The following is a 21,719-nucleotide window of genomic DNA, read 5'->3' on the forward strand; positions in this document are numbered from 1 at the left end:
ATTAGACACTAGTATTGGTATTTAGCGGCGTCAATAAAACAGTTAATTGTGCATACAGTCATGTTAAACAGTTGAGGGTTCATATTACATACTGGAGTCTTTGCCATGTAAATAGTCTTTAGTGTATGGTGTGATTATTTTCATACAGAGAATTGGCAGTGTGTCTGACTTGCTGTCATCAATGAAGTTATTGTGCATCAGTGTGTGGCCACATGATGTTGACAACTTGGATGAACTTCGTCTCGATATAGCTCTACGCATGCTGCAGTCACCACACTTCAATGCCAAGATGAACTCGCTGAAAGAGGTAAATCACACAACTCGGATCACTATAGGCCAGTTAAACATTTTGAATGATTTTGTGAGTCAGTTACCCATCCAATTACACTTGCATGTACTGGTTGATGACTTAAGATGAATGTTCACTCTGTGTGACGGTCCAAGCAAATTAGTCAGTTCGGACAAAACTCAGTTTCTGTCTGGTAACATCAACAATTTATGATGTGTTTGAAGCAATACTAGTGTGAAGCAACTGGTTCAAGCATTTCGGGCCACAATATCCACCATCCAGATGAATGCACCTGTGGTGGGTTGGCGTTTTGTTGATCTCACCTGGGACAGTGCTGGTTCTCTGCAATAACCCCAACACGTAACACAAATAGAAATATAGAGTGTCCTACGTGAAGTCTGGAAGGTAATTTCGTGTTGTGATGTTTAGACAATTTAGACAAATACTATTTATACCACACTCTTCGAACTTGGAATGGGACTAAGAAATACCTGATACTTAATTTCAGAATTGCTGATACGCATGCCATGTTTGAAGAGTGTGGTTTGAAAAGTATTTGTCTAAATTGTAGAAACATGGACAACACTAAATTACCCCCCACATTATGTTCTGAAATAAAATATAAATGCGAACATGAAAAACGTAATGTTATATAGAATGCCAAAACTTCAAAACATTTTTGCAGGTTACCAAGCTCATAGAAGATTCAAGTGGAACAAAAGTCAGCAAGACTGCCATGCGCTCTGACCGAATACTTGAATGGCTGGTAGACTGCAAGATTCTGTCTATAGCCCTAGAAGGTAGGAGGAAGTTCAGTTGATAAATAATGATTAACATGATTACAGGAGACTATGTCATCTATATGTATCTACCAAGTTCCTGAAATTTGAGCTGTATGTGCAAAACTGACCACACTTCTCTCTGTTAACAAGAGATATATACATTTCTAGCAGGCAACACTGAAAATACTTCTCTCTGTTAACATGAGTAATAGCAGTAATAGCAGGCAACACTGACTACACTTCTCTTTGTTAACATGAGATATACAGTCGTGCCCCGCTTATACCGTGACTTCAGATATCCGGAAACCTCGGTTCCTGGACGATTTTCATTCAAAACGAAATAATTACTATATAAATTTACCCGTATATACGGAAATTCAGTTTCCGGAACCGGATGGTCATTTTCATACACAAAACACTGAAATGCACACAAAATTGTCTCACTTATCCGGACACTACACTTCCGCTGGTGGTAATCCTTTGATTCGTGAGAAGTCAGTTAACCAAGTGACACTGAGTTACGTTTGAGACGAGCTTGTTTATTGTACATGTAATCCCCTTCGATAAATATGGCGTCTGTGGAGGTCAGAGGTCAAAGTTGTGTAAGTATGGCCTCTCAACCAGCGAAACGTAAGCGACACGCAGTTACAGCACGCGAAAAAAGGGAAATTTGTCTGTTAAAGGAAAAACACCCGTCAGCAAGTTTAGAAACCATCAGTAAGCATTATGGCACTGAATTTGGACATACCATAGGAAAATCGACAATTGGTGACATTTTGAAAGACAATGATGAAATACTGATAGAGAAAGCTCGCGACTTTGGTGGCAAAATGGACTTTTCTGACTTTTCATATTCTCGTGGGTGGCTCATTCAATTCAAATCCAGACATAGTGTATCATGTAGGAAATTTCAAGGGGAGGCTGCTAGTGCGGTCAAGGACGCTATTGTGAGAGGAAGGGAAGATCTTCAAAAAGTACTGCAAGAATACGAGGAGCAAGATATTTTTAACATTGATGAAACTAGGTTGTTTTTTAAGTTGGGACCAAATCAGACACTTGCGTAACTCTTCCAGCAAGAAGCTGGTTTCAGTTATACGGAAATTCGTTTATACTGACGAATTGTGAAATGACGCAAGTGTCCGTATTAACGAGGCACGACTGTATACATTTCTAGCAGGCAACACTGAAAATACTTCTCTCTGTTAACATGAGTAATAGCAGTAATAGCAGGCAACACTGACCACACTTCTCTCTGTTAACATAAGATATATACATTTCTAGCAGGCAACACTGACCACACTTCTCTCTGTTAACATGAGATATATACATTTCTAGCAGGCAACACTGACCACACTTCTCTCTGTTAACATGAGATATATACATTTCTAGCAGGCAACACTGACCACACTTCTCTCTGTTAACATGAGATATATACATTTCTAGCAGGCAACACTGACTACACTTCTCTCTGTTAACATGAGATATATACATTTCTAGCAGGCAACAGTGACTACAGCTGTGTGTGTTGACACAATATATACAGATGTTAATGATGTTCTGTCCATTATATGTTTCCAGGTAACATCGACCAAGCACAGTACTGTGATAAGATCAAGGGACTTGTAGATTTCCTTGGCTCCAAGTTGTCTCTGGATGAGCTCACTATGATCTGGAAAATGCAGGTACATTTCCGCTGAAAATTGCATTTCTTTGATGGACATTAATTACAGATGTCGTTTGAAATGAACATATAGGTCAAGTTTAAGCTTTTTAGATATCAAAAGAATTTTCCCCTAAACATCAATAATTTACCTTTAAAGAGGTGTGGCAGATGATCGTATGATATTGGAGATCAAGGTCACGCAGGATGTGCTCGGCATTACAAAAGGCTTGTGGACATGAAGAATTGAGTATTTATGAATAGAATTTGAAACTAAGTGTATGTGATCTCTAAGAGAGGGTTTTGATCCCATTAACTTTTGGGTGACCTCTGTAAAATATCAATGTCACTAGAGGTGAAACAGGGTTAAAATTTCATGAAATTACAGATTAATTCATGCCAAGTCTACATAATCAGTAAAGATACACTTACAATAATTAAATCAATACCTGTCACATGTCATGGTTGTACCAAATGTCAAGGTTGGTTTGAAGGTAATTAATTCAGTTATGAAATGTCTTGTAAATAGTTGTATTTTGGAAGTAATGTCAACCAGTCATGGAGATTTCTAACACCACCTAAATTTGCATCAAGTAATGTTCTCGCATGTGATTGGATGATGTTGATGGTCAAGGTCACTTGGTGTGAAGAAGATGTCCCAAAAGGCTTCTGTACACATTATCTTGAGCATTTTCAATTTGAATTTGATGAAACAGTATTCCTGAAATCTCCAGGCAGAACATTGCTGGTCATGGTCTTTATACTTGAAATGCTTATAAGTTTGTTATTAATGTAGCTCGAGACATAGGACTTTCTTTTGCAAAGTTGTTCTGGGGCATGGGTGGCTCAGTCGTCTGAGACAGCACAATTCTCTATGCAGAGTTGTGTCCCTTGAGCACACCAGTAACCTATGATTGTGGGTTCGAATCCTGGTTCATTCTGGATATGTTTCTTGTTTTGTCAGCACGATACTCGTGCTCGTGGGTTTCATCAAAGTGGTAAACATCAGAGACCTGCATCACTTCGGACTTCCTTCACACATTAAGCTGACACGCTGTGTTATGACTGGAATACTGTTACAAGTGGTGTTACCCCCAACTCACTCACTCAGTCAGAGTTGTTATGCATTGGGCACATGTTTTCCTGAACCGGAAGTGATGCTATGATACTGGAAGTGTTTATGACTTTGTAATTAAGAGCTAGAGGCATGGGAATTTAGTTTCAAAGTTGTGCTGTCTTGGGCAGGTGTGAGATCACCTGTCATTTGATGTGGTAAGTTAAATTGGCTCATGATACATGTTTCTGATAGGAAGGTTTGGGGGCATTCAGGAAGAGGTGGAGGTTTCTGTATGTACTGCAAACACTGTACTGGTTGTAATATGTAACAATACATTTCAGACATATTCAAGGTTCTTTGAAGTTTCAAATTTCAAGTTTGTAGTTGCCACAGATGATGTTGTACATTATGATGCTACTGACTGCAGAATGGTCAGACGAACAATGTCATTGACAACATCCACTCCATCATGGCAGCAGCTGCAGTCAAGTTCGAACCACAACAACTGGAACATTTGTTTCGACTTATACAGAAGGTATGTTGGTTAGCTTGCATTGAGAAGATGATGTAATTTACTGGTCCCTGGCATTAAAAGACACAATAAATTAACCTCAATGAGTATGTTTAATACAGCTATCACCAATTAAGATGAACAACATATTCAGATAACAAGAATTATTCCTTTGTAATACGAATGTCACTGAATAGTTTTAAGGATATTAGATGTAGAAAGAATAGAGATTATTAGCAGAGTGTGTTATCATAAATATCCTGTGTGTCAGGTACTTCAGTCAGGTATGAGTTTGTACTAGTTGGCATGCATTTCACCAGACTCGAGGCAATATATATGGGAGTGCCATGATCACTGACACAGTGTCAGACAAGTTCATGAAATGAGTTTTCATTTCAGAAATGGCAGGATGACAATGATCGTATTCGAGAAAAACTTTTAAGTCTCATTGGAAAAATTGGAAAAGATGCGCGCGTGGGAAAGACCACAACTAGGGTAAGTTGATCTCTAATTATTATCCCTGTATCAACATGGCTGCTTTAAATTTCAGACAATTGGCCGGCTGCCACATTTTCTTTTAGAAAGGTTATGCTATTGACTTCTTTTTGGCCCTGAAGAATTCTTTGACAACAAATAAAGTCATCCTCAAGCTCCAAGCTTTAGGTACCTTCGGATATAAGGATAAGTCCACACTGCTGTTTGTAAGAGGTTTCATTATTGGAACAGATTGTCAGGCTCTGTGACTTGGCTGATTGTGTGGCTTCTTGCTCATGTTTTCAGTCACTGCTTTGTAGGTCCTGACTTGATTATTTATTTAATTGCCACGATGTAGCTGAAATATTGCTGACTGCAGTTTATAACAACATTCACTCTATCACTTAAAATGGTTTGGAGATTGTGATATCCAAATGGTTGTGACATCGAAGACCCCCACATGGGTACACTAGCCTATTCCTGGTGTCCACTGTTGACATAAGGCTTGAATGTTACCAATGCTGACATAGAACACTTAGGCACTTGTTCAAGAGATTACAACGAGTAACTCATTTAATGTTCTTTAATGTTCACAATTGAATGACCTCCATGTGAGGTCAGTGTCACTTAACTGTAAGATAGCTGTGTCATTAGTCTTCTGCCTGTTATGTTTCTTATCCCCCCCGGCATATAATGCGGGGGGATATAGCTATGGGCATGCCCATCCATCCGTCTGTCTGTACATCTGTCTGAATCGTTTCCGGAGCAGAACTCGAAAACCTTTAAATATTTCTTCATCAAACTTTGCATTTATATGGTGAAGTTGTGCCTTTTGCTATTTTGGAATTTTCCAATTTTTTTATTTTCCAATTTTCATGAAAGCATGCTGGACATAGGCTAACTTTGTGAGTGATGTTTGTTTCCGGAGCAGAACTCCAAAACTGTTAAAAATTTCTTCATCAAACTTTGCATTTATATCACTCAAGTGGTGAAGTTGTGCCTTTTGCTATTTAGGAATTTTAGAAATGTTTATCTTTTACGTTTCCATGGCAACAAGTTGGACTTAGGTTCTATATGGGTGGTGTTCATTTCCGGAGCGTTACTCCAAAACTGTTAAATACTTTCTTACAAAACTTTGCATGTCTACCAGGCACATACTGAACTGCAGCTGGTGCCTTTTGCTATTTAGGAATTTTATAAATTTTTATTTCTTACATTTCCATGGTAACAAGTTAGACTTGAATTCTATAAGGGTGGTTTTCGTTTCCGGAACGCAACTCAAAAACCATAAAATACTTCCTTACAAATCTTTGCATGTCTACCAGGCACATACTGAACTGGTGCCTTTTGCTATTTAGGAATTTTATAAATTTTTATTTTTTACGTTTCTATGGCAACAAGTTGGACTTAGATTCCATAGGGTAGAGTTCATTTCCGGAGCATAACTCAAAACCCATTGAAAACTTTCTAACAAAACTTTGCATGTCTATCAGACTCATGCTGAACTGGTGCCTTTTGCTACTTTAATGAGTATGATGAGTAGCATATGCCATGTTTTTGTTGCATTGACTATACGGATATCTGTTATCTGGTGACTATACGGATATCTGTTATCTAGTGACTATACGGATATCTGTTATCTGGTGACTATACGGATATCTGTTATCTGGTGACTATACGGATATCTGTTATCTGGTGACTATATGGATATCTGTTATCTTGTGGCTATACAGATATCTGTTATCTTGTGACTATACGGATATCTGTTATCTGGTGACTATACGGATATCTGTTATCTGGTGACTATACGGATATCTGTTATCTGGTGACTATACGGATATCTGTTATCTGGTGACTATATGGATATCTGTTATCTTGTGGCTATACAGATATCTGTTATCTTGTGACTATACGGATATCTGTTATCTGGTGACTATACGGATATCTGTTATCTGGTGACTATACGGATATCTGTTATCTGGTGACTATACGGATATCTGTTATTAAGCAGCCTCCTGTAGGCATGCCAAGAGAGGCTGCTTCTTTTTTTTGGCTCAAATTTGAGCAGTTGACTTTCTGTTTCCAAGTTGTACTGCATTCGGCATCATGTGTTTTCCCAAACCAGAAGTGATGTTATTGAACCGGAAGAGCTTATGATTCTGTTATTTATGTACCTAGAGGCATAGTAAGTCATGTGAGAGGTGTCCCCTGATGGCCACATCCGTATAGACTAGGCAGAATCTGGAAAAATGTACATATTAAAAGTGATGGAGGCATTTCATGTTTACCATGTTTACAGCTGGCAAACAACTTTTCTAGAAGTATTGATATGTTCTCAATTGATTATTGAGGGTTTGCCAAGCTGTATTTTCAACGGTTAACCCACAAATTTGATAAATTGAAAATGGCCGCCACTGAAACTTAAAAATTCATTTTTGTCTTATCTTTGGTACCAAACATGGTAAGAACATAAACAAAACTTAATTTTGTATGTTTTCAGGTACAACGATTCATATGTGATATATATTGACTATAACTGGGTATATGGGTAGCAATGGACGCCAGTCAATCTTCAAGGAAACGGGGAGCTGTATTATATTTTGACAAATGTATAATATGCCAAGAAGACAAAAAACAGCATAAACTTTGTCCTCTACATCTACATCTACATTCATAATGCAAGATAAATTCGGCAGAAGTTACGGAATGACAATTTTAGATCTGCAACTAATCAGCTAACAGATATGTTAGCTTTGTGTCCGTCTCCATCGATAGCATGTCACAATGGATGCCATGCTTCCTATACAAGTTCTTACAAACTTGAAAGATTGAAGGCTGCAGATGTAACATTTGATGAAATTCAGTCTAGTTTATCAGTGCCCACAACCTTTGCACAAAAGACCCTTCTACGAAGCAATGTGAAACAGATGAATTGGAACATGTGCATATATTGCCAAAAAGAGACCAAGGAAAAAGTTCATCTTATACAAGAGAAGCAAGTTAGCAAACGGATCCTGGAAGCAGCCAAGTACGACCCTATTTTGAGGACACGACTGGCCTGTGTAAATGACCTCACCGCAGCTGACAGCAAGCATCACAGTAGCTGCCATGTAAGATTACAACCTAGCACTGACAAAATTAGCAAATCAACTGAAAATGCCAGTGATGTGGTATTCACTTAGCTTTGTCATGAGCTTCAACAATTAGCATCACATGCTGACATTCTACTGCTTACTGATGTGTGGGAAAGATATTGCACACTAGCCAATGAAGCGGACATTGCAATTCCGTCATCATTTGTGAGTCGAGGGAGCACATTCAAAGATAAGTTGGCTAAACGCATGGATGGTGTGTATGAAGTTATTGTTCTCCACGATCAAGCACGCACAGAACCTACAACACTACTTGGTTCACATAGTCAATGGATGAATGGATGTCTGGCAGCAAAGAAAGCACACGCGACTGACATGGATTTCACAATGACTCGATCTTTGCAGGAACCAATGCCTTCTTGGACTTCCTTCATCGAAAATGCAAGCATGGTCAATCCAGAGCAAACATCTGTAGGGTATCTACCCCTAATAAGGCTCCTGCACACGACATTGATTCGCTGGACACTGTCGTTAGGCGAGTACTGCACATAGCTCAATCTATGGAACAGGAACATGTGATTCTAACTGTTGACGAGGGTCTATATCCGAAGTTGATGGAACTTGTGTGGTCTTTTGACCAATACAAGGATATCCTAATACGCTGCCTCGGAGGCCGTCACATGGAAGAATCTGGCCTGTGTGAGTTGCGGATAGAATGTAATGTATCTGGTGCCAATGCAGCTCGGAATGTGATGTCCAGCAAAGGCTATGGTCGTGCAATGCGAACACACAAACTAACTTTGCAGGCTATGTGACAAGTACTCCTCCCTCAACTAAATGAACATCCGGACTCTGTTGATGTTGAGCTGAGGAAAGAACTGAAATCTTTTGGGGCGTTGTTAGACACTGAAGATATTGCATATATGGTAGACACCCTGACATCTGAGGGGTTCCACCAGCCAATCCTTAATTTCATCAAAGTCCTCAAAGAAGAAGACCCGAATGCAGAATTCTGGTGGGATTACATGATGATGGTCAGCATCTTACTTGATTTTACCATGTTTACCAGGGCACAGCGTGATGGATCATGGGAACTCCACTTGTATGCTTTCAGACGTATGCTCCCTTTATTCTTTAGATATGACCACGCAAACTATGCCCGATGGGGGATGGTCTACCTGGCTGAAATGGCTCAGCTCCCACCAAACATCTTGCATGAGTTCCAGCAGGGAAATTTTGTGGTGAAACATGCAAACCGACGATTCAACCAAGTTTCTCCAGACCAAAGTACAGAATGGTTGAATGCCACTGGGAAGAAGAGTAGGGGCTTGGTCGGCATCACCAAAGTAGCTACTGCACTAAGCCGATGGACTCTGACATATAACCTCAGGACGCTGATGGCATCACAGACTAAACTAAAGCTCCACGTAACAACGGATGATGATGACGACATCTACACTCACAACGAGTGTACCAAAGGAAGAAGGACGAAAGATGATCGAGATAAAGTAAGACTGGTTACACCGTTCCTATCCAGGAGTCATTACTTGGAGCAGAATATCTTGGCAAAAAGCAGCTTGACGAGTTTGTTACGAAACGTATGAGCCTAGCTCCAGCAAATGCCGAGCATGTCGATCTCAAAGCTCCCATTCACAAGAATAAGGCTCTGACATTTGCCTCACTTTACACTGTTATGCAAGACGCCAAAGGCAAACAAAGTACAATAAAGATGGACAGAAACATTTTGCAAAGGCTAATAACGGCTTATAGGGCAGGACGTGAGGTCAACTTGGACAACATCCTCCAGTATGAGCTTATGTTTGTTCCGCTATCTCTTGCCACAGCCAATGGTAGCCTGCACTTAACGAACAAGTCTGTGCAAGCCAACATATTGACCAAGGATGTACTGACATCGTCAACCGTTGCACTGGATGGACAAAGTTGCTTGCTGATTGATGGTCAGGCGCTAGTGATGGCTCTCGGAAAACCCCCAAACATTAGTACATTTGGATTATATGCAAAAGCATTTGCAGACGTCGTGTACAAGATGGGAGCCACCTTTCAGAGGATTGATATTACGTTTGATCGCTACAGACCAGAGTCAATCAAAGCAGGAGCGAGGACCAAGCGTAAGAGGAAAACAACTAGTATGCTGTCTTATTGAAAGTGAGTCGGTTCTGCTGCCATCTGATTGGTCGAAATTCATGGCACTTGAAGATAACAAGGCAGATCTTGCCTTGTTACAGTCCAACTATTTGATCGATCATAGTCCTAGTGGTCAGTGGTTGTTGCTGGCGGATTCACCGAAGCTACGGTTGCAAAGTCATCAGATCCAAGACTAGACATTGATTGAGGCTGATCACGAGGAAGCTGATACACATCTAATTTTGCTCTGTATTCATGTTCATATGGAGTCAGTGGTTGTGTCTGTACGCGACACAGATGTCCTTGTGTTGCTCCTAGTTCACTTCGACAAAATTGGATGCACGAATCTGCTAATGAAAGCTGGAACATCAAAACATTCTAAATATATCCATGTACATGAGATTCATCGTCAATTACCCATCGACCAAATATCATCATTGATAGCTTTCCATGCAATTACTGGATGTGACAGTGTTTCCCAACTCAGTGGTCACAGCAAAAAGACTGCCTGGCGTGTCTTCCAGCATTAACACAGCAACTTGAGCCATCTGGGAATGGGTAACTTCACCGACGACATCTCAAAATCTGCAGAGAAGTTCATCTGTCAGCTACATGGAGTACCCGAGGCGGACAGGTGTGACGAGGCACGAGTTAAATTGTTCTGTGTAGGACGAACACAAGAAGCCTAACCCCCTACATCTGATGCGGCAAGATTTGACATCATGGAAAGCCATTACCAAGACAGTGTCTGGATTCAAGCCCACGTGCCTTCTCCAGTTCTTCCCATGGTAACAGATATGGGTTGGGATCGCAAAGATGGCCAGCTGGTACCACGACTTCTCTCTCTTCCCCCCATCCCAAAAGCATGCTCAGAGATCATGTCATGTGGATGCTCCAAGGAATGCCTGAGTAAGCTCTGTAGCAGCAGAAAAAAGCGCTTATTGTGCATTGAAGCTTGCAAATGTCACATGCCGGGGAATGCAGAAACATTCTACCTGATCGTACATACACTTTGTCACTAAGTGGTCCTCCACACACAGTTAGTTATGTAAAATTACAACATTTAAAATAAAAGATAAAAGTTTCATATTTCTGCAATGTTATGTGTGCATCATGCATGGATTGATATTTAATATGAGAAAAGTTATAGAGATGCGATTTCACATTCACTATGCAGCTCATTCCTATACTACCTTGATTAGTATCAAAACTGTGTGAATTTTCATTAAAAAATGTTAACGGTGAAGGCAAACAACTATATTTAACTATAGCTGTATCATTTACAGTTAGTTTCTCCCACATTACAACCATATAGTATGATAAAGTCACTCATGTAAATAAGACTGTTTGCATCACACGCAGTTAATAATCGAATTTGCCCTAATATGGCGGCCATCTTGATTTCTTGACATATTGTGGGTTAATGTGTGGTTTCAATGGATTCCTTGTACATGAAAACATACAGAAAAAAATGGTCCCACCATGTTTAGTACCAAAGATATGACAAATAATAATTTTTAATGTTTCGTTGGCGGCCATTTCAATTTATCAAATTTGTGGGTTAACCGTTGAAAATACAGCTGGGCAAACCCCCCAAATCAATTTAGAACATATCAATACATATCAACATTTTCTGAAAATGTGCCTAGTCTAGTATGGTCAATGACACATCTTTCTGATAGGAAAGGTTTGGGTGATGGGGATGGGGCTTCTTGTTTGATAGTCGCTTCACAGTAATGTGGCTTCACATCGAGGTCACATTGTAAAACATAAACCAAACCTCAGTCAAACTTGGATTGAATTAATGAATTGCTTAGAAGGTGAGGAGGCTTCTGGACTAATTGGGTCCATGCTGACCCAGTTCATTGCATCAAGTCATTCTCTTATGGGAGGTTTTCACCAGGACAGCTCTTGGATAGTATTGGTGTTTCAGGTGCTGGAGTTGCTGTGGGACCTGGCCCATCTACCTGCGTTATCCACTCACCTGATAGAGCAGGCACTGGATGAACATCATGCAATACTCAGTGATTCATACAGTGTCAAGGAGCAGATCAAACTACAATATGTCATCAAATGTGTGGATGACATAAAAAAGGTATAGTAGAACCACAAAAATAATTGTGCGCAGATTGGGAGGAAAGAGAATAAATAGACTTTTGTTTACAAAGACATGATTTATGTCAATGTCCCCCTTTCAGTTGCAATGAGCTATTTCCACATGTCGGTCAAACCATGATTGACCTCTCAGAGCAAGAGTCCAATGTGATATTGGTTTAAAATGGTTGGACTTTTATCAAAGTGACAGATATTGTAAGAAAATATATCTGGTATTTCATGCAATACCAGTACCATTGTTGCAATGTTATTGTGAAATTATGATGAGAATCCTTTACCTTCCAAGGATTAAGTTGTAGTCTAGAACTAGGTTACCTGTAGATTTAACTTGAAATCTAAATTGAATTTGTAACTGAAAGCATGTATGTTTGACTCCATTCTACCGTGACAAAATTAGTGTGGCATCAGCGTGGACATCAGTGAAGCGGCATTGGTTGAGTTAATCTTTTAAGTAGGTTTTCAATCTGATTTAAAGAAACACTGGACCCAGATACTTGAAAAATAATCTCTTTATCTTGTCTGTTGTGTTTTCTGCCCAAAATGTATTGCCACACATACTTGGTATATTGTAGTGCAAATACAAATGTGCATTTGATAACCTGTAAGTGTATGTAGATCTTACGATATAAAAATGCCTACCAGCAATGACTATGAAAAGAGTACTTTTCCATAAATATTAGCTGCTGCTGAAATGTCATTTCATTTAATCAGAGGTGGTTATTGTGATCTGATACCTATGACTGACCAATCAGAATTTAGTAATTTCTTAATTCATAATATATAGATATAATTGCTTTGTTAGCCATAATGTCTGACCTGTTGGCCATGTCCTAGTTTCAGCCAATTGTGTAATTACAGGAGCACAATGAAAGTGTTGATTTCCACAGATTTGGCACATATTTAAGAGGGGTGGTTGAAAAGTTTAAACATGGTAACCATTATTATCCCCCGCAACGAAGTAGGGCAGCGGATATAGGAACCGAGTTTGTCCGCTTCTCAAAGGGGACTAATTTAGTCATGATCTCATGTGAGTTCGAAAATTGGTGTCATAAATTAATTTTGTACACAGTTATGGCCCTTTCTTCATGCTTTTCAACTTAGTGCATACTGTATGAAATGGGGACAAGTTTTCTCAGAATTTACTGAATTTACATGAATGAAAGTTGGTGAAAATTGGTCTCATAAATTATTTGTTTAGAGAGTTACGGCCCTTGATCCATGTTATTTTACTTAGTGCATAGTGTGTGCAATGGGGACAAGTTTTCTCAGAAACTACTGAAGTTAGCTTATCTAAAAGATACTTATCAAAAGATACTATTTCCAGAGAAGAGGCCTTTTTTGTGTGTATTAATTTCACATTTAATAATTTTTTCTGATGGCCAAGACCCAAGACCCAAGACCCAAGACTTAGTGTTTATCACTTCTTATTGTTTATATTCACTACTATATGAACATACAAAATTCTCATGTGCCCCCATGGCGGGGGATTGTGATAAAACTGTTGTCTTGTTTCTTTATATTTTAAAATGTTGTGATGTAAAGTGCATCCTGAACAGTTTGCATGTGTTGAGAATAATACTTTCCATGTTAAAGGCTGCATATGAAGCAAATACACTTCCACGCAGTATATTTCTGCAGACATTAAAGTGACTAGGTATTCTTTGTTGGTGAAAATGGACAAAATTGGCTACCATGCTGTCATGAAGGAGCTCCAACTGAATGGACCAACTCCAACAGCCATACTTGCAGACATGACCCTCTTTAGGGGATGATGCTCCTCCACCATTAAAACATGGGTAGTGGAGTTCAAGAACGGAAAAGAGCCTCGAGGATGATCCAAGTTCATGAAGACCTTCAGCTTTCACCTTTGAGGAAAATATTGATAAAATACATGATTTGATTATGGATGATGGACCACACATAGCCAATACAGTAGGCATCTGAAATTGGAGAGTTACGAATATTTTGAGGAATGAAATGGACATGACAAAGGTTTCAGTATGCTGGCTTCCAAGGTTTCTGACTCCTCATAATTAATACTCAGGTCTATCATCTCTTTTGAGAATCTACATAGTTTTGGAGCAAACCCAGCTGCTTTTGTTGAGTGATTATGAACTATGGATGAGTCTTGGGTTCACCAATATGAGCCAGAGACTACACGAGAAACCAGTCAAAGCTGTGGAAATATCTAACATAACCTCCAACAAAGAAGGCAAAGTCTGTTCCAGTTGGCAAGGTGGTGACTTTGATTTTCTTGGGTTCCAAAGGAATCCTACTTGTGCACTACCTCTCCAAAGGTCAGACCATTAATGGCCAATATTATGCTTATCTGCCTTGGCAACTGCCTAAGAATATCAAGGCTAAATAAACATTGTGGACAACTCACTTCAGGTGTGTTCCATTAGGATAATGCACCTGTGCACAAGTCTGTTGTCCCCATGGCTACAATGTATGACTGTGGCTGTCAACTCATTGAGCATCCTCTGTATTCACCAGATTTGACACCATCAGATTTCCACCTTGTCCCAAACTTGAAAAAAACAACTGTGCAAGCATTGTGCAATTTTATATAATTTCTGAGTGGAGGACTTATTACACTACCATGAGGAAGCCTTATACTCCAGAGGGATCCAGGCACTTTAGCATTGTTAGAAGTCTGTGGACTTTGAGGGGATTATGTTGCAATACAGCAGCGAGCTCCATCAACACAGTCCATCATAGTTAGGCTCTAAACTTTTCAGCCAGTCGTGTCAATCTGATTATAAATTCCTATATATTGATAACTAACTGAATGAAAATTGTGTAACCGAAAGGAAATTTAAGTTGTAACTTGAATTCTTTCTCAGTGGATTTCCCAAGACACTAAATTGCGCCATGTAAAGTCTTAAGTGATATATTCCAGTCAAAACATGTTAAGTAAATGACTAAAAACCACTATTGAAAGCATGGGGATTCCTAGTTTGTTGTAAAAGGCGACTAAGTGATTAGTTTTTCAGGTTCAGAGACTCTGTTGATTGCATGTCATCATATTCCGATTGCATGGATGTCATGATGCACACGATGTCAATCACAAGATTGTATGATCTGGATTACCATCATATAGTAGGAATATTGCTGAGTGGGGCATCAAACCAAAAAAACAAGTTATGGGTCAAACGATGCGGCAGTTGATGGGCCAACCAGAACAGGGGCAGTTTTCGACAGCATTGGTAAATTAGAAGTATTGTCATCACCTGCTAATGATATTTATTCTCTGAGCCAAATTTCTCTGTGTGAGGCCATGTTGAAGTCAGGCAATAGCCCTACCCCGATTTTTAATGCTCATTTGAAGTTGAGCTGTTTTCAAGTGATAAACACATGGTAATGTATGCATGCTGAAACTGTGCAGATCCATCAAACAGTGCACATGCATTCTATGTGCAAAGACGTCAGGTTAGCATGTCATCTTTTTTGTTTCCTGTAATCAGTTTATTGACACCTAATTTTGAGTTTGGTTCTGTCATTTGTCAAAAACAACCTTTGTTTATCTCGTGTTGAGGTGGCCATAGAACCCACACAGGTAGATAAGTTTTCATAGGATTTTGTCGGCTGGAACTTCCTGTTCTGATGTTGCACAAAGTGTTTCCTTGGTCGTCTACTCACATTCTTTTTGTTGTCTCATCAGGGGGCGTTTGTCTTGCCAGCATTACGGCAGCTCATCAACATCAGTAAGAATATCATCAAGCAGAGCTTCCACAAGGCTGATAAGGTAAGTTGTATTATCATATCCTGCTCTTTGTGACACTGAAGAACACTCTGGCCAAGACAGGGGCGGTTGGGTAGCCTAGTGGTTAAAGCGTCCGCTTGTCACGCCGAAGACTCAGGTTCGATTCCCGACATGGGTACAATGTGTGAAGCCCATTTCTGGTGTTCCCCGCCGTGACATTGCTGGAATATTGCTAAAAGCGGCATAAAACCATACTACCTCAGTCTGGCCAAGACATGCTGAACATGTGTGTTGAATGAAGTCTATGTGATGTGCTATACCTGACTGTCAGCTGTGGCCATTTCTCCTTTTCCTTTGCCACTGCAGCTGTGTGGAACAGTCTCCCACTTGAACTAAAGTTTCTCCAACTTTCCAGATCTTTAAGCCCCAAGTAAAGACTCACCTTTTCAAGCTTCCCTTCTTTAACTGAACTGAAACCTTTCTTGTGTGCTTTCACCCATCACTGTCTACGTGAGATATGATACCTCTCAATCTGTGTGATATAGTCTATACCTGTCACTGTCCGTGTGAGATATTATACCTCTTAATCTGTGTGATATAGGCTATACCTGTCAATGTCTGTGTGAGATACCATACCTGTCTCTGTCTGTGTGAGACACCATACCTGTCTCTGTCTGTGTGAAAGGTTTTACCTGTCACTTTCTGTGTGAGATACTATACCTGTAACTTTCTGTGTGAGGTACCATACCTGTAACTGTCTGTGTGAAATACTATACGTGTCTCTGTCTGTGTGAGATACCATACCAATCACTGACTGTGTGAGGTACTATACCTGTCCCTGTGTGAGACACTATACCTGTCATTTTGTGTGTGAGATACAATACCTGTCTCTGTCTGTGTGAGATACCATATCTGTAACTGTCTTTGTGAGATACAATACCTGTAACTGTCTTTGTGAGATACAATACCTGTAACTGTCTGTGTGAGATACAATAACTGTAACTGTCTGTGTGAGATACAATATCTGTAACTGTCTGTGTGAGATACCATACCTGTCTGTCTGTGTGAGATACAATACCTGTCTCTGTCTGTGTGAGATACCATATCTGTAACTGTCTTTGTGAAATACCATACCTGTAACTGTCTGTGTGAGATACAATACCTGTAACTGTCTGTGTGAGATACAATACCTGTCTGTCTGTGTGAGATACAATACCTGTCTGTCTGTGTGAGATACAATACCTGTCACTGTCTGTGTGGAATGTTGTACCTGTCACTGTCTGTGTGATATGCTATACCTGTCACAGTCTTTGTGAGATACTATACCTGTCTCTGTCTGTGTGAGATACCATATATGTAACTGTCTGTGTGAGATACTATACCTGCCTCTGTCTTTGTGAAATGTTGTCACTGTCTGTGTGAGATACCATACCTGTAACTGTCTGTGTGAGATACCGTACCTATCACTGTCTGAGATACTATACCTGTAACTGTCTGTGTGAGATACCATACCTGTCACTGTCTGTGTGAAATGTTGTCACTGTCTGTGTGAGATACCATACCTGTAACTGTCTGTGTGAGATACCGTACCTGTCACTGTCTGTGTGAGATACCATACCCGTCACTGTCTGTGTGAGGTACTATACCTGTCCCTGTGTGAGATACTATACCTGTCACTTTCTGTGTGAGATACTATACCTGTCTCTGTCTGTGTGAGAAACCATACTTGTCTCTGTCTGTGTGAGATACAATACCTGTAACTGTCTGTGTGAGATACCGTACCTGTCACTCTCTGTGTGAGGTACTATACCTGTCCCTGTGTGAGATACTATACCTGTCACTCTCTGTGTGAGATACTATACCTGTCCCTGTGTGAGATACTATACCTGTCTCTGTCTGTGTGAGATACTATACCTGTCTCTGTCTGTGTGAGATACTATACCTGTCTCTGTCTGTGTGAGATACTATACCTGTCTCTGTCTGTGTGAGATACTATACCTGTCACTTTCTGTGTGAGATACTATACCTTTCTGTCTGTGTCAGATACTATACCTGTCCCTGTGTGAGATACTATACCTGTAACTGTCTGTGTCAGATACTATACCTGTCACTTTCTGTGTGAGATACTATACCTGTCACTTTCTGTGTGAGATACTATACCTGTAACTGTCTGTGTGAGATACCATATCTGTAACTGTCTGTGTGAGATACCATACCCATCACTGTCTGTGTGAGGTACTATACCTGTCCCTGTGTGAGATACTATACCTGTAACTGTCTGTGTAAGAAACTATACCTGTCTCTGTCTGTGTGAGATACTATACCCATCACTGTCTGTGTGAGGTACTATACCTGTCCCTGTGTGAGATACTATACCTGTCACTTTCTGTGAGAGATACTATACCTGTCCCTGTGTGAGATACTATACCTGTCTCTGTCTGTGTGAGATACTATACCTGTCTCTGTCTGTGTGAGATACTATACCTGTCTCTGTCTGTGTGAGATACAATACCTGTCACTGTCTGAGGTACTATACCTGTCTCTGTCTGTGTAAGATACTATACCTGTCTCTGTCTGTGTGAGATACACTACCTGTCTCTGTCTGTGTGACATACAAGACCTGTCACTGTATGTGTGAAATGTTGTACCTGTCACTGTCTGTGTGATATGTTTTACCTGTCACTTTCTGTGCAGGATACTATACCTGCAACTGTCTGTGTGAGATACCATACCGGTCACTGTCTGTGTGAGGTACTATACCTGTCCCTGTGTGAGATACTATACCTGTCACTTTCTGTGTGAGATACTATACCTGTCTCTGTCTGTGTGAGATACTATACCTGTCTCTGTCTGTGTGAGATACAATACCTGTAACTGTCTGTGTGAGATACCATACCTTTCTCTGTCTGTGTGAGATACAATACCTATCTCTGTCTGTGTGAGATACAATACCTGTTTCTGTCTGTGTGAGATGCCATACCTGTCTCTGTCTTTGTGAGATACCATTACTGGCACCGTCTGTGTGAGATACAATACCTGTCTCTGTCTGTGTGAGGTACAATACCTGTCTCTGTCTGTGTGAGATACAATACCTGTAACTGTCTGTGTGAGATACAATACCTGTCTCTGTCTGTGTGAGGTACAATACCTGTCTCTGTCTGTGTGAGATACAATACCTGTAACTGTCTGTGTGAGATACCATACCTGTAACTGGCTGTGTGAGATACCATACCTGTAACTGTCTGTGTGAGATACCATATCTGTAACTGTCTTTGTGAAATACCATACCTGTAACTGTCTGTGTGAGATACAATACCTGTAACTGTCTGTGTGAGATACAATACCTGTCTGTCTGTGTGAGATACAATACCTGTCTGTCTGTGTTAGATACAATACCTGTCGCTGTCTGTGTGGAATGTTGTACCTGTCACTGTCTGTGTGATATGCTATACCTGTCACAGTCTTTGTGAGATACTATACCTGTCTCTGTCTGTGTGAGATACCATATATGTAACTGTCTGTGTGAGATACTATACCTGCCTCTGTCTGTGTGAAATGTTGTCACTGTCTGTGTGAGATACTATACCTGTAACTGTCTGTGTGAGATACCATACCTGTCTCTGTCTGTGTGAGATACAATACCTGTCACTGTCTGTGTGAAATGTTGTCACTGTCTGTGTGCGATACCATACCTGTAACTGTCTGTGTGAGATACCGTACCTGTCACTGTCTGTGTGAGATACCATACCCGTCACTGTCTGTGTGAGGTACTATACCTGTCCCTGTGTGAGATACTATACCTGTCACTTTCTGTGTGAGATACTATACCTGTCTCTGTCTGTGTGAGAAACCATACTTGTCTCTGTCTGTGTGAGATACAATACCTGTAACTGTCTGTGTGAGATACCGTACCTGTCACTCTCTGTGTGAGATACCATACCCGTCACTGTCTGTGTGAGGTACTATACCTGTCCCTGTGTGAGATACTATACCTGTCACTTTCTGTGTGAGATACTATACCTGTCCCTGTGTGAGATACTATACCTGTCTCTGTCTGTGTGAGATACTATACCTGTCTCTGTCTGTGTGAGATACTATACCTGTCTCTGTCTGTGTGAGATACTATACCTGTCACTTTCTGTGTGAGATACTATACCTTTCTGTCTGTGTCAGATACTATACCTGTCCCTGTGTGAGATACTATACCTGTAACTGTCTGTGTGAGATACTATACCTGTCACTTTCTGTGTGAGATACTATACCTGTAACTGTCTGTGTGAGATACCATATCTGTAACTGTCTGTGTGAGATACCATACCCATCACTGTCTGTGTGAGGTACTATACCTGTCCCTGTGTGAGATACTATACCTGTCTCTGTCTTTGTGAGATACCATACCTGTCTCTGTCTGTGTGATATGCTATACCTGTCACTGTTTGTGTGATATGCTATACCTGTCACTGTCTGTGTGATATGCTTTACCTGTCACTGTTTGTGTGATATGCTTTACCTGTCACTGTCTCTGTGTGATATGTTTTACCTGTCACTGTCTCTGTTGATATGCTATACCTGTCACTGTCTCTGTGTGATATGCTATACCTGTCACTGTCTGTGTGATATGCTATACCTGTCACTGTCTCTGTGTGATATGCTATACCTGTCACTGTCTGTGTGATATGCCATACCTGTCACTGTCTCTGTGTGATATGCTATACCTGTCACTGTCTCTGTGTGATATGCTATACCTGTCACTGTCTGTGTGATATGCTGTACCTGTCACTGTCTGTGTGAGATACAATACCTGTCTCTGACTTTGTGAGATACAATACATGTCTCTGTCTTTGTGAGATACCATTCCTGTCTCTGTCTTTGTGAGATACCATACCTGTCTCTGTCTGTGTGATATGCTATACCTGTCACTGTTTTTGTGATATGCTATACCTGTCACTGTCTGTGTGTTATGCTATACCTGTCACTGTTTGTGTGATATGCTATACCTGTCACTGTCTGTGTGATATGTTGTACCTGTCACTCTGTCTGTGTGATATGCTTTACCTGTCACTGTCTCTGTGTGATATGCTATACCTGTCACTGTCTCTGTGTGATATGCTATACCTGTCACTGTCTCTGTGTGATATGCTATACCTGTCACTGTCTCTGTGTGATATGCTATACCTGTCACTGTCTGTGTGATATGCTATACCTGTCACTGTCTGTGTGATATGTTGTACCTGTCACTGTGTCTGTGTGATATGCTTTACCTGTCACTGTCTCTGTGTGATATGCTATACCTGTCACTGTCTCTGTGTGATATGCTATACCTGTCACTGTCTCTGTGTGATATGCTATACCTGTCACTGTCTGTGTGATATGCTATACCTGTCACTGTCTGTGTGATATGTTGTACCTGTCACTGTGTCTGTGTGATATGCTTTACCTGTCACTGTCTCTGTGTGATATGCTAAACCTGTCACTGTCTCTGTGTGATATGCTATACCTGTCACTGTCTCTGTGTGATATGCTATACCTGTCACTGTCTGTGTGATATGCTGTACCTGTCACTGTCTGTGTGAGATACAATACCTGTCTCTGACTTTGTGAGATACAATACCTGTCTCTGTCTTTGTGAGATACCATTCCTGTCTCTGTCTTTGTGAGATACCATACCTGTCTCTGTCTGTGTGATATGCTATACCTGTCCCTGTTTGTGTGATATGCTATACCTGTCACTGTCTGTGTGTTATGCTTTACCTGTCACTGTTTGTGTGATATGCTATACCTGTCACTGTCTGTGTGATATGTTGTACCTGTCACTCTGTCTGTGTGATATGCTTTACCTGTCACTGTCTCTGTGTGATATGCTATACCTGTCACTGTCTCTGTGTGAT

At 40.4% G+C, this 21,719-nt stretch overlaps 1 protein-coding gene across 2 annotated transcripts in view; it reads left to right on the forward strand.

Moving 5' to 3' along the window:
• Positions 1-21,719, forward strand: part of LOC124120534 (ubiquitin carboxyl-terminal hydrolase 24-like) — a 229,118-nt gene that overhangs the window by 32,929 nt on the left and 174,470 nt on the right. For both annotated transcript variants that reach the window (XM_048399798.1, XM_046483373.2), the window contains exons 9-15: positions 149-307; positions 975-1,089; positions 2,650-2,753; positions 4,216-4,323; positions 4,699-4,794; positions 11,944-12,105; positions 15,790-15,873. In XM_048399798.1, the coding sequence (XP_048255755.1) occupies positions 149-307; positions 975-1,089; positions 2,650-2,753; positions 4,216-4,323; positions 4,699-4,794; positions 11,944-12,105; positions 15,790-15,873 (828 nt within the window). The remainder of the gene's footprint in view (positions 1-148; positions 308-974; positions 1,090-2,649; positions 2,754-4,215; positions 4,324-4,698; positions 4,795-11,943; positions 12,106-15,789; positions 15,874-21,719) is intronic.

The sequence above is a fragment of the Haliotis rufescens genome, unplaced genomic scaffold (genome assembly GCF_023055435.1).
Source record: "Haliotis rufescens isolate VD_foot unplaced genomic scaffold, xgHalRufe1.0.p SCAF_2, whole genome shotgun sequence".
NCBI lineage: Eukaryota > Metazoa > Mollusca > Gastropoda > Lepetellida > Haliotidae > Haliotis > Haliotis rufescens.